The following is a 13,138-nucleotide window of genomic DNA, read 5'->3' on the forward strand; positions in this document are numbered from 1 at the left end:
TTTGTTTGGGTACAACGTCGCACGACCGCGCAATTGTCGTCTAAATTGCGACAGCGCTGAAAAATAAAAATTGGTCTGGGAAGGAAGGGGGTGAAAATGCCTGGTATTCCCACTTGAACGTGATCAAGGGGTCCCAGCAGTGTGCAGGAAACTCAGGAAGACCTAGGAAGATACACCGCTACTGTATATGAAATAGCAAAAGATACATTAGTTAGGAACAACTAAAGAAGATGCCAGGCACAAAAAGTTAACCTGGGGGCTTAAAAGGGGTGTCCTGATTACCAAAATGCCAGGGTGGAAACTACTCAAGAACCCATCGGGATGCACAAACAGTCCCCCACCTACAGAATGATTAACAATTCTTAGATAAGATGGTTGTATTAGTTTCCTTTTATAGGCTTTCTTTCTTCTATTGTCATATGGTGATCCAGCCAGCAAGTCTATTGTTTTTCAAAAAGCCAAGCTCTCCAGCATAATTTATCAGTTTACATGGATGAGACCAACCACTAAACACTGACAGAGGTGATTAAAATTATCAGTTTTTATTTATTCATGCAAAGCCATTATATCAAAAGGAAAAACTGGAACTGTTTATAAAGTGTAAGCTGGAATTTGGCTTCAGTTTGTTAGTGTATCTAAATCTGCTAATACATTTAACCCCCTCCCTCCCCAGACTGACAATACTGCCGTCTGCTGTGCCTCCTGTGCTCATTTCTCCGGAGTTACTGGCCAGATAACCTCTCCAGTCTCCTGTTCACAGAAATGAATAAGTCAAATCGTAGAAGAAAGTGGAACAGTCTTCGCAGTTGTTTAGTACTTCTTTAACAGAACAAGCTGTTTAGCAAAAGTGGAAGTTAGAGGGGTGGGACAAACCATCGACCGTTGTCCATTTGTGCAAAACCTTTAATCAAAAAAAAAAAAAGAAAACTGCTGCAAAAGTGTTAGCTGGAGTATGGCTTTAATTTGTTAGTCAAGCATTCTAAATCTGTTTGTGCAACTACCACTACCTTCTCTACAGGTTGACATTTAATGATTGGTAAGCTGAAATATATGACATTTGTGTTTTTAGGTTTAGATGTGCTTTAACCTTTACCATGATCAAAAAACAGGCAGCAGCTGAAAATTTGAAAAGGTGCCCCATGGTGCAAATGGTGAGGCAGTACACAAACCTCTGGAAAGCACCACAGGGCAGAGCCCAGTGCCCAAAAGTCCCAAGTCACCCCTGCACATCGGGTTATCTGGTATACAGGGACCAATGCAAGCAGTATGTAACGTATTGGGGGCATCTAAGACATCTAGCCAATTTAGCAAGAAAACCCTGCAACAAATACTGTATGAGCAGTAATGCTGCCCACACTTATCAATGTAATTGTTGGAGAATGCCACACGGGGAGGGGGGGGGGTGGAGGGAGGAGAGAGAGAAATAATAATAATAAAATAAAAAAATAAAAAAACAGAAAAAAAAATACTAGTTGCCCAGCTGTCATGCCAAGCCCCAGGTAGCAATACATTGATAACAGGGCTTAAGGCGGATCTTCCCTACATCTAAACACCACAGACCAAAAGCACTATTTAATATTTTTTTTATATTCAAAGCAAACTCCCCTATCCATGTCTCTATGCTTTATACTGTTGAGAAATAATTTAAAAAAAATGCCACCCTAGCAATTCTGGCCATGGCCATCTTGAGTAAGAGCAACTGATTCATGTAGCATTTACTTCCTGGAATCCATCTGCCCTTAGCGCAAGCATGCAGGAGAATGTGCTTAGCTGAGAAAACCAAATGTATGACATCATATGCCTAGGCAATAAACCAGGAAGTAACTGAAAAAATGTTTAAAAAAAAAAGTTTAAAACAAGAAAATATGATATACTTCTATCTATTTACTAATGTTAGCAGTATGAGTATTAAAAATAATCAATGTTGATTGGGAGAGTGAAATTCCACTTTAAACAGGTTTGCATATCAGGAGGTTGATGCCAATCAGTGTTTACTTGCAGTATGCTTGTTAGAGACTCCCAGTATTGAAAGACAGCTCAGGAGCAGTAAACATTCCCAGAAGAGTTTAAAGGGATAGTTCACCTTTATCACAAAACTGCTTATGGAGATAAGGGGCATCTGTGGATAAGGACAAACTGCAACTATGACTAAAGTTGCATAATGTCCTTGCTATAGGTGTAGGCAATTTACATACCTTAGAAGCCTGACTAGAATACTCCCAGGACGTTGCTAAGTGAGGCCCTGTCATCACTGCTCACCTCCACCATTACAGGAGTCAGCTCTCAAATGCTGAGCTCAGCGCTACAGCATCAGGGGAGAACACGATTATGTGAGGGGTTTGAAATCAGAAAAAGCGCTCACTCCTGTTATGGTGGAGGTGAGCGGTGACGATTAGACCTCACTTAGCAATGTCCTTGTAGTATTCCGGTCATGTTTCATAAGATATGTAAATGGCCTACGCCTATAGCAAGGGTATTATTCATCTTTAGTCAAAGCTGCACAGTTTGTTTTAATCTACAAACATCCCTTACCTGCATAGGCAGGTTTAATTTTTTTGTAAAGCGGACCATCCTTTTAACAATGGTTGTTTTCCTTTAGACCCCTTTCACACCAAGGCAGTTTTCAGGCGTTCTAGCGCTAGAAATAGCACCTGCAAACTGCCTGCCATTCTCTTCAATGGGTGCTTTCACACCCTGGCAGTGCGCTTGCGGGACATTATTAAAAGTCCTGCAAGCAGCATCTTTGGGAGCGTTGTATACAGTGCCCCAAAACATACCTGACCATTGCAATGAATGGACAGCACTTCTGAAGAGTCTGAAAAGAGTTTCGGAAGCGCCGCAACACAGGAGTTTTTAACTCCTTCTTTGGGGTTAAAAGCGCCCCGCTATCGGCCGAAAAGCAGCACAAAAGCACCGCTTAAATAAGCGATTTCCATGTGACAGCAGCCTTATGCCCCGTACACACAGTCGGACATTGATCGGACATTCCAACAACAAAATCCTAGGCTTTTTTCCGACGGATGTTGGCTCAAACTTGTCTTGCATACACACGGTCACACAAAGTTGTTGGAAAATCCGATCGTTCTGAACGCGGTGACGCAAAACACGTACGTCGGGACTATAAACGGGGCAGTAGCCAATAGCTTTCATCTCTTTATTTATTCTGAGCATGTGTGGCACTTTGTGCGTCGGATTTGTGTACACACGATTGGAAATTCCGACAACGGATTTTGTTGTCGGAAAATTTTATAGCCTGCTCTCAAACTTTGTGTGTCGGAAAATCCAATGGAAAATGTGTAATGAGCCCACACAGGGTCGGAATTTCCGACAACAAGGTCCTATCACACATTTTCCGTCGGAAAATCCGACCGTGTGTACAGGGCATTAATGTGAGAGTCCCTAGTCCACACTTTATAAACAGTTAAAAAGGTATTATGGAGGAGGTTTCAATGCCCATCCATACTTCTCATGCATGCTGTTTATAGACCTGGCCTACATCACATTTGTAAACTCCTAGCATTCATCACATTCCTTGAAGGTGACAATAAAATATGGAATTTTATAAAAACACACAACCAAACACGAGTGCATGTTTGCACAACTGGATACTTGTCAGTCAGGTTTTGCAGTTATGTGGTGGTAGACTGCTACAAGCCGGAAGGGAAAAAGTTTAAAATGTGTATTTCTCTGAGTGCCAACATGCCTAATGAAAGGTGAAATCATAGCAGGATAACATAACATATGGGATGACTCTAAACACTGGGATTTTGGTTTAGCCTTTCCTAGGATCATTCATTCTACTTGTGTTTTGTGTAAACAAGGCCTGCCTTGGTGAATGACTAGGATGTATTGCTGTGCAAATGAGCTTCCCCTCAAACAACACTTGCCTATACCATATCCAGGTGCTATTTGCATAGAAAGGGTCAGTAAAAACAATGCCGTCTTTGCTTCCTTAAAAAAACAAAACCTTTTCACAAAACGTGAATGTACACATTTGCACACCTCCACAAAACACAATTGCCATCTGCCATTATAAAAGTAACTGCTGTCTCTTTATGGGTTATAAATAGAATGTCAGCCAGGTATGTATCTGAATATCCCTTCTATGAGACTGAACATTTTGATAAGCTCCAGGAAATGTCAATGTATATGTTTAACAGCTTAGTCAATAAAACAGTGCAAGGAGCAAAGTACGATACTCACAGGAGACAGGATCTATCATGTACTGGACTTGTTTAAGGGGAGAAAAAAAAAAAAGCCTTTGGTTGATACCATGTTACTTATTCAATACACAATAAGAAACAATATATAGTAAAACAGAATTTCCTTGTTATTAACTCCTGTTAATATGACCGTCTATGTAACTTGCCCTTCATTTGCAGTATATTTTTTAGTAGTGTTGCAAAGCAAATTCAATTTTTTTCCCCAAAACAAGTTTACCAGCCAGAATAGCAAACCCCTCAGATTGGATAACAGAAGCAACGTTCCGTCAGCTGCACATGCGTTCCACCGCTACCAGGTTTGCTAATCTGACAGAACACCTGCAGTCAGAAGGTGGCGGCAGTGGACATCTTACTACACCCAGCGAAGTCTTGAATTTGAGTAATTTTAGCAATAAACTGAGCATATATAAATTTATGTTGACATCTGTGATGCTGTTTTGATGTTACATTTTGAAAGAAGCTGTACACCAGCAGTAGGAAGGTGGTGGAGGCCATGTTGGTACACCCCTGTACTGCTCAGCGCTAAACCTTTAGGCTTTCAAAACTAAACATCCAAACAGCACCACACAGGTCAATATACTATATTTATTTATAAACAATCAGTTTATTGCTAAAATTATTCTGAAATTCAAGACACAGCTGGGGTGTAGTAGGATGTCTGCTGCCTTCTTCTGACTGCAGGTGTTCTGTCAGATTAGCAGACCTGGTAGGGGTGGAACGCATGTGCAGCTGACAGAACATCACTTCCATTACATTATCTAATGGGTTCGCTAATCTGATGGAACACCTGCTCAGAATGACTGAAATTTAAGGAAATAAAAATATAGTACAAGTTACAAAGTGAAAATAAAAACAGCCAATCACATTTCACTTTACTGATGTCAGACCAGAACTAAACAGATTCTAATGTCTTGTTTGTTTTCTACTATTTGAATGAATAAGTCCATATTATGCCTCTAGTTATTGCTACATTAAAAAGGACCACTTTCAAATATAAGGCAACATTCAAATAGCCAAAAAGCAGCTGTTGGCAATAATCAGTAGGTTCTTGACACCAGTTAAAGCGGATATTCACTGCATCTGAGCACCACAATCCAAAAATGCTATTTAAAATTATTCAAGCCCCCCCATCCAGCCAGGTCTCCATGCTTTATTTTATTGAGAAATCACTTTGAAAAACACCTAGCATTTCTGACAGTTGACATCTTGAATAAGGGCAAATGATTTGTGTAGCATTTACTTGCTGGAGCCCATCTGCCCTTATCTCAAGCATGCAGAAGTGTGTCTTTTTTGGGGGGGTGGATACCCTCTTTTTTGGAGGGGCCCAGCTCCCACTTCCTCCTGGTGCACCGCAGCACCGGAAGAGATCACCTCTCCCCCCTCCCTCTCGGCAATCTGGGACACGTCACAAGTTCCAGATGACTGCCCGGCCAGTCACGGCGTGAGGCTCGTGCATGAGCAATGGGTGCCCGGCTGTGAAGCCACAGATGGGCGCCCACAGTTACAATGCTGGCGCCACAGAGAGGGGGAGATGAGCAGGGCTTCGTTCCCCCGCATCGCTGGACCCTGGGACAGATAAGTGTCCGATTATTTGTAGCTGCTGACTTTTTTTTAAGCAGCACTCCGCTTTAAGTGCTGCCTGCACACCGATCAGATATGTACAATTTACAAATCAATTGCTGCCACTGCTGTGGTTTGCATGAACGGCTCATACGAGTGGTTACATGTGAATAAAACCTTAGACCGACCCTGGATGCAGACAATGGGTTTGATTCTCTAAAACTGAAGAGTGCAGAATCTGGTATAACTGAGAATCCAATCAGCATCCAGGTTTTATTGTCAAAGCTTCATTGAACAAGCTGAAGTTAGAAGCTGACTGGCTACCATGCAACACCTGCACCAGATTCTGCACTCTCCTTTTATTCAAATTTATAGCCATGGCATTGTTAGGGTTCCATCACACATTGCTGACAGGCAGGTGTATGAATCTAGCCTATCACACATATACAGTAAACCAAAATGCACCATTAGGCCTTGTGTTGTCAAAATATAGTGCAAGTACTTTGTGTGAGGCCTAGAGAGCCTATTGAAAATGAATGGGCTTGCCTTAATGAAACACCTTAAATGCATGAAAATACGTGTGTTCATGCATGCAAAAGGTGTTAATTGGCTCTTAAAATACACTTCATATAAATACCAAAGACTGGTATTCATTTTACTGATTAACTAGTTCTGAAAATAAAGACCATTGCACAACTCTGAACTGTTGGTTTAGCTGCATTATACCACAAACAGAAGAACAGTGACCTATTTAAGGGCCATTCCACCAACATTATAAAGCAATTAGTGTATTTGCTACCAAATTCATACCATTGTACAAGCACCTGCTCATGAAGTGACCACTGTGCAGGATCTGTAGACATATTGGAGTTGGGATTTACTAAAAATGGAGTGTAAAATCTGGTGTAGCTGTGTATGGTAGCCAATCAGCTTCCAACTTACGCTTGTTCAAATAAGCTTGGATGAAAAAAACCTGGAAGCTTTTCTACTGCAGAACTGCACCAGATTTTGCATTCTCCAGTTTTAGTAAATCAACCCTATTGAGTTTACTATCCACAAACATTTAGCGGTCAACACAACCAGCAAAATTGTAACATTTTCCCCATCATGGACACTTTTGCCTGTACAGTTGAATGGATTTCACATAATCACAATTCTCGCTGTCCTGATTTGTAAAATGCGGAGCCAGGACTTTATGGTCACAAGGTGAGAAACTCTGCAGTACAGTAGCATTTTGTTTTCAAAGAGAAACTTTCATTTGTAGCAAAAAGCCTCACAAAGTAGGACAACTCTTCTCCAGCATGTGCACAGTTTGGTATATACATCTGTTTGTATGAGGGATTTGCACTCAGACACCCCCAGCATCATCTGGGAGGAACATTAGCTGGGAAAACCTAACAATCATACTTGGTTGTTCCTATACAGATCAATAGACAGGGAGTGTTTGCTGTATAAAGTATCCATAGACACGGCTTGATTGTGCCGTTATGTAATGTCTAAAGCTGGTCTCACCTTTAAACAAACAAAGAACCACAGTGTGGCAAAAGCCGACCTAAACAACGTTGTTAGTAAATCTAAAGGGGATCATTCATTTGATTATTCTGTATGGTCAGTTAAGATTTCCAGAGAGGCATGATCATAACATTGTTTAATATCTGTGAATGAGGTATGGCACCCTTAAGTCATGGAGATGAGTGGGGAGAAGGAAAGCAGGCTGAGATACCTTGCAGTACTAGGGAAAAAAAACAAAAAACTGAGCAATCAAACAAGACTTTCTAAACACCATTTCTTAGGCAGCTCTTGAACAGCAGCATCTGCTCATTCCCCCTATGAATGTAATCACAGCTGGTAAGGGCAGGGCTTCTCTTGTGTCTATGGATACCTTTGAAACAGCAGGTGATGGGGCAGCCACAATACAAAAAGCACAGGAAATCCTCCCAAGCGTTGCAGAGCACTCAGTAAACCCATTTTGGGAGAGAAATATGGGGGCTTCCATTGGCAATTTTCCAAAGATTCCAGTTGCCCGGCTGTTAGGCTGACCCACTGTTTTTTTTTTTTTTATTATTAGCCACCGACACCACCACAAGAATGTCAGAAAAGTCATGAAGTCCTAGTCTGGATATTTGTTCTAGGTCAGCGACTCTAAAGTACTGAACCAATAAAGGGTCTCTATTAAGGAAACAGCTAGTATTTTTCAGAAGTAGTTTGTAATCACAACCTCCAGGTTTCTTTCTAGACAGGCTTGCCAAAGGAGGACCCAGCAAGCCAATCATTTTCCACCTTGGCAGCAGGCCAGCATGAAAGTCTCATTGAGCCATAAAAAAAACTGGATTAATGTGTGCAATGGGGGGCTGCTATTGTTGACCTTCTGAAAATGATTACCACTTGGCTGGGTCCCAACTACAGTACCTGTCAGGGCCAGACCTGGTAGCAGCATGTAGTAAATAAAGTATCAGACAATGGGTCAGAAATTCTTCTAAGCATTAAAATCCAAGCATCTGAATGACAGCCAGGGAATTCATTTTTTTGTAGGAAGGGTCAGCAACAGTAGCCTCCCATTATTCTCTCATGACAGATTTCCTTTAAACAATTGCCCTATATGCTTCTTAGGAGTTCCTGAAAAAACATTTTTTCCCCCCTCATCTGTTAAAAAACAAATAGTCAAATTAGATTGGTGCACTTTGCAGCTCTTTATTGACATTGGCAAATTAAAATAGAATAAATTAACAGGTATTTTCTCAAAAAAATTCTTTGTACAAAAATACTGTCAAAATTTCCTAAAAAGCTTTTAAACACAGTAGTATTCTTCCATGAACTAAATTAACTAGATTAGAACAGTGTCAAACATTTTTGGGGAAATGCAGTTGTGAAATGTTACACTGATTACATTCCACCCTCACCGTTTCTGTACATGGGTGAAAACACTGGTAAAATTGGGAGGGGGGCAGAAAAAAAAAAAAATTCAATTATACCAGTACAACCGTCTCCTGATCTGCCAAAGCTTGGCCCCTTGTTAAAACTTCCAGTTACAATAAAAAAAGTGCACAGCAATGCATAGATTAAATGAAGCAACATGGCAGCATTAGTGCAGTAACAATCCTGCCTGTAAGGATCATGCAACCATCAGCTCTATTTCACGTTGATGCAGTCCAGCAAAACAAAAAAACAGGAAAAAAAAAAGAAAAAAAAAAAAAAAAAAAGGACTTGAGTCAAAACACCATAAAATAGCTGACTTGGACAGGAGACGAGTAAAAATTACTGAAACACACTATTGCAGGAAAGTGTCTCAAACAAGGCAGTAGGGAAATAAAAAAGTGGGAATCAAAAGAAACAAAAAAAAAAAAAATATATATAGATATATATATTCTGTACAGATTAATAGTGGATTCTGGAAGCAAGAGTCGGTGTCCATGGAGGAATGTTCAAAGTTCTTTTTGTATCTCATAAGGTCCTAGCAGCTTACTCTGTTCGGCTGTTTGCAAACAAAGTCTGTCATAAAATCAAATTCATTCTGTCCCAGCCATAGCTCAGGTAGTTCTTTAATACGATCCAAACCCATTTCTATCACCAAGGACATGAGAACTTCCTCGTCTATAAAGTCCGTGTCTATGACACTAGGAGGCAGCATCGCTGCAGGGACATGGCTGACAGAAGGAGGCATACCAGAGCTGTGCTTTGGATTGCAGTCTCTGAAATGCTGGCTTGTCCCATTTATCTGATGATTTGCAGGATGCAAGTCCGGCATATAGTGGTTATGTTGATACGGATGATGCGTAAAATATTGATTGTTCAATTTCTGAAGCTGCATGCTAGCTGTAAGCTGAGCTCCTTGATTCGAAACAGGAGGTCCCATAAATTGTGAACTGGTAAATCTTGCTGTCTGTGCCATGCTGCCATTAGGATGCCCTCCGTTTACATTCCCAGCCACCATGGCGTGCCTGATACTGTTATTAGAGTTCAGATTTCCTGCACCATAGTGCATATGTTCCCCCATTAGGCTGTTAAAGGCGTGCTGCTGTTGCTGCTGCTGGTGGTGATGTGGGTTGGAGAACTGACCCATAGCCATCCGATGAGCAGGGTGGTGGTGAAGACCGTTTGTGCCATCTGGAAACCGGCCATGATTCATTGCCATTAAATGGTCTGCCATTGCACACCTGGGAAAGGAGTACATAAAATGTTAGTTCTGCCGAACGCAAGGCTTTCTAGAACACAATCACTTTATGCAACGAGAGATTAAGCCATTACAGCAAGTGTCACTTCTGCATAAACGTGCAGCACGTACCACACACACTCACAGCAAGATGCATTTAGATCTTCAAAAGACCTTGTTCATCTCATCCCCCTGCATTGTGCTCCCGGACACTCAAGCTGCTACCATTACATCAAAACTGCAAGCCTTAAATGCCCTTTAAAATTTGACCAAATCCTCCAGAAAAGAAAAAAAAAAAAAAACCCACACCATTTGCTGACACGATGGGATTAAAATCAGCCAAGCTCAGCCCCCCATGACGTATAGCTATAACAATGTCATTGACACATTGCATTTTTTTTATAAACACTGTTATACATTCACAGCGATACATTAAGTACCCGTAATCTTCTGCAGCTACAACCAGCCCCTTAAACACTGCCATTAAATTGGATTGAGCAGGCTTTAAAGACCACAGCGATCGATTCTTTTTTAAGAGTAAGAAGACAAACAAAAGCTCAAGAGTAGCCCATCACAACATTAATATAAATATAAAAAAAAACATTTTTAAAAAGTAATCAAAACTTCAGCCATACATGATGGATTGGGAGGGGGATCCATCTAGAAATACATATACTAACAGGAGAGGGCAGGGACCAAGGAAGCAGGCAGTTAACAAGGGTCTCACGCAACAATGCAAACAAAGGTACTACATCATTTGCAAGTCTTGCCCATATGCTGGGTGCAGCAGCCTAGGTGGGATTATTTCAAGGGGGGGCTCAACGGTTCTAAAAATGAACATACATCTATGCAATAAATCAACAATAAAAATGTAAATCATAAGGAGGAGGGAGAAAGGGGCGAGGGGGGGGTGTTGACACAGCCCCCCCCCCCAAATCACCAGCACTGTCCATACTGCTTACTTGATAACTTACTGAGACAACAATCTGCAAAGCAATCCAGATCTGTTTTTAAAAACTTTCATCTGTGTTTAAAAAAAAATAATAATAATAATAATAATAATAATAATAATATTAACAAAAAATCCAAAAACAAATAAATAGAGTTTGTATCCCTCATCCGACACACGAGCCAGAAACAGATCCCAGCACAGAAAAGGTAACATGACTATTTCAGCAACTTTTTCGAATCGGCTGAATTATTTATTGATGTACAGATCGTCACAGCAACCACTGCCATCTGTCTTCCATCGCACACTCCAGAACAACAACAAAAAAAAAAAAAAAAAGAAAAGAAGAAGGAGAGGAGAAAAATAAAAAGAGACAATACAATGAGGCCAGCTGGGCTCCCCCAGAGAAGTGCTCACCCCTTGTGATCGCTGATTGCAGAGGATTGGAGACGATCAGGGAGTAGATCCCAGCATATAGGATCCTGGAGGAGGGGAGAACCCACACGAGTCCACTGTTGTTGGCCGATCCCCCCTGGCCGATCAGGCTGCACAGTCACTCTTCACCCACACGCATCGGGACTTGCCAACAATGAAGTGTGTTTCTTCTTCCCAGCTTGTTAATATAGGATTGCAGAAAGGGAGGAGCAAGAGGGGGGGAGAGGAAAAAAAAAGGCAAGCAGAAGTAAAACCTGGATAAAGGATAAACTGAGAGGAGCTGGAAGAGATCCAGCAGTGTGACGCTCCTCTCCTCTGCTCTCTTCTCCTTATGACACGTGTGTGATCAGTGTCCTCGGAGAGCAGCCGCTAGGTGTCTTTATTTTCTTTGTACACAACACAGCAGAAATGGATCGTGCTATTAGATCATGGAGGAGGAGGACACAAGACAAACGGCTTATTTATTTATCTCCCAGGCACCATCACTCTCCATCACAACATTTAACCAAGTGGGAAACTTTACAAAGCTTGCTAATAGTCTGGAGACACATCACATCATAGATATAGTGTAATAACAGGTAGAATACAGTGTAACAGCAAGTAGAATGCAGTATAATAACAGGTAGAATACAGTGTAATAGCAAGTAGAATACAGTGTAATAGTAACAAGTAGAATACAGTATAATAACAAGCAGAATACAGTGTAATAATAAGTAGAATACAATATAATAATAAATTAGAATACAGTGTAATAATAACAAGTAGAATACTGTGTAATAACAGGTAGAATACAGTATAACAATAAGTAGAATACAGTGTAATAATAACAAGTAGAATACAGTGTAATAATAACAAGTAAAATACAGTGTAATAATAAGTAGAATACAGTGTAATAACAGGTAGAATACAGTGTAATAACAGTAGAATATAGTGTAATAACAAGTAGAATAGAGTGTAATAACAAGTAGAATACAGTATAATAACAAGTAGAATACCGTGCATTAACAAGTAGAATACAATGTAATAACAAGTAGAATACAGTGTAATAACAAGTAGAATACAGTATAATAACAAGTAGAATACAGTGCAATAACAAGTAGAATACAGTGTAATAACACATAGAATACAGTGTAAAAATAACAAGTAGAATACAGTGTAGTATTAACAAGCAGAATACAGTGTAATAATAACAAGTAGAATACAGCGTAATAACAAGTAGAATACAGTGTAATAATAATAAGTAGAATACAGTATAATAACAAGTAGAATACAGTGTAATAATAACAAGTAGAATACAGTATAATAACAAGTAGAATACAGTGAAATAATAACAAGTAGAATACAGCGTAATAACAAGTAGAATACAGTGTAATAATAATATGTAGAATACAGTATAATAACAAGTAGATTACAGTGTAAAAATAACAAGTAGAATACAGTGTAATAAGAAGCAGAATACAGTGTAAACATAACAAGTAGAATACAGTGTAGTATTAACAAGTAGAATACAGTATAATAATAACAAGTAGAATACAGCATAAAGATAACAAGTAGAATACAGTGTAATAACAAGTAGAATACAGTGTAAAAATAACAAGTAGAATACAGTATAATAACAAGTAGAATACAGCGTAATAACAAGTAGAGTACAGTGTAATAATAACAAGTAGAATACAGTATAATAACAAGTAGAATACAGCGTAATAATAAGTAGAGTACAGTGTAATAATAACAAGTAGAATACAGTATAATAACAAGTAGAATACAGTGTAATAACAAGAAGAATACAGTATAATAATAACAAGTCAAATACAGTGTAAT

The 13,138-nt window shown here is 39.8% G+C and overlaps 1 protein-coding gene across 3 annotated transcripts; it reads right to left on the reverse strand.

Annotated features, from left to right (window-relative positions):
- Positions 1-8,449: 8,449 nt before the first annotated feature.
- On the reverse strand, positions 8,450-11,671 carry CITED2 (Cbp/p300 interacting transactivator with Glu/Asp rich carboxy-terminal domain 2). 3 transcript variants are annotated; one of them, XM_073627393.1, is made up of 2 exons: positions 11,300-11,671; positions 8,450-9,937 (listed from the first exon to the last, which is right to left on the reverse strand). In XM_073627393.1, the coding sequence occupies exon 2, from the start codon at positions 9,928-9,930 to the stop codon at positions 9,235-9,237; it is 696 nt and encodes a 231-aa protein (XP_073483494.1). In that variant the 5' UTR covers positions 9,931-9,937; positions 11,300-11,671; the 3' UTR covers positions 8,450-9,234. The 3 variants fall into 3 exon arrangements, with proteins under 3 accessions (XP_073483494.1, XP_073483495.1, XP_073483496.1); XM_073627394.1 differs by lacking the exon at positions 11,300-11,671 and adding an exon at positions 10,066-10,201; XM_073627395.1 differs by lacking the exon at positions 11,300-11,671 and adding an exon at positions 10,079-10,193.
- Between the last annotated feature and the right edge of the window lie 1,467 nt (positions 11,672-13,138).

Source organism: Aquarana catesbeiana, linkage group LG04, assembly GCF_042186555.1.
Source record: "Aquarana catesbeiana isolate 2022-GZ linkage group LG04, ASM4218655v1, whole genome shotgun sequence".
NCBI classification, from domain to species: Eukaryota; Metazoa; Chordata; class Amphibia; order Anura; family Ranidae; genus Aquarana; species Aquarana catesbeiana.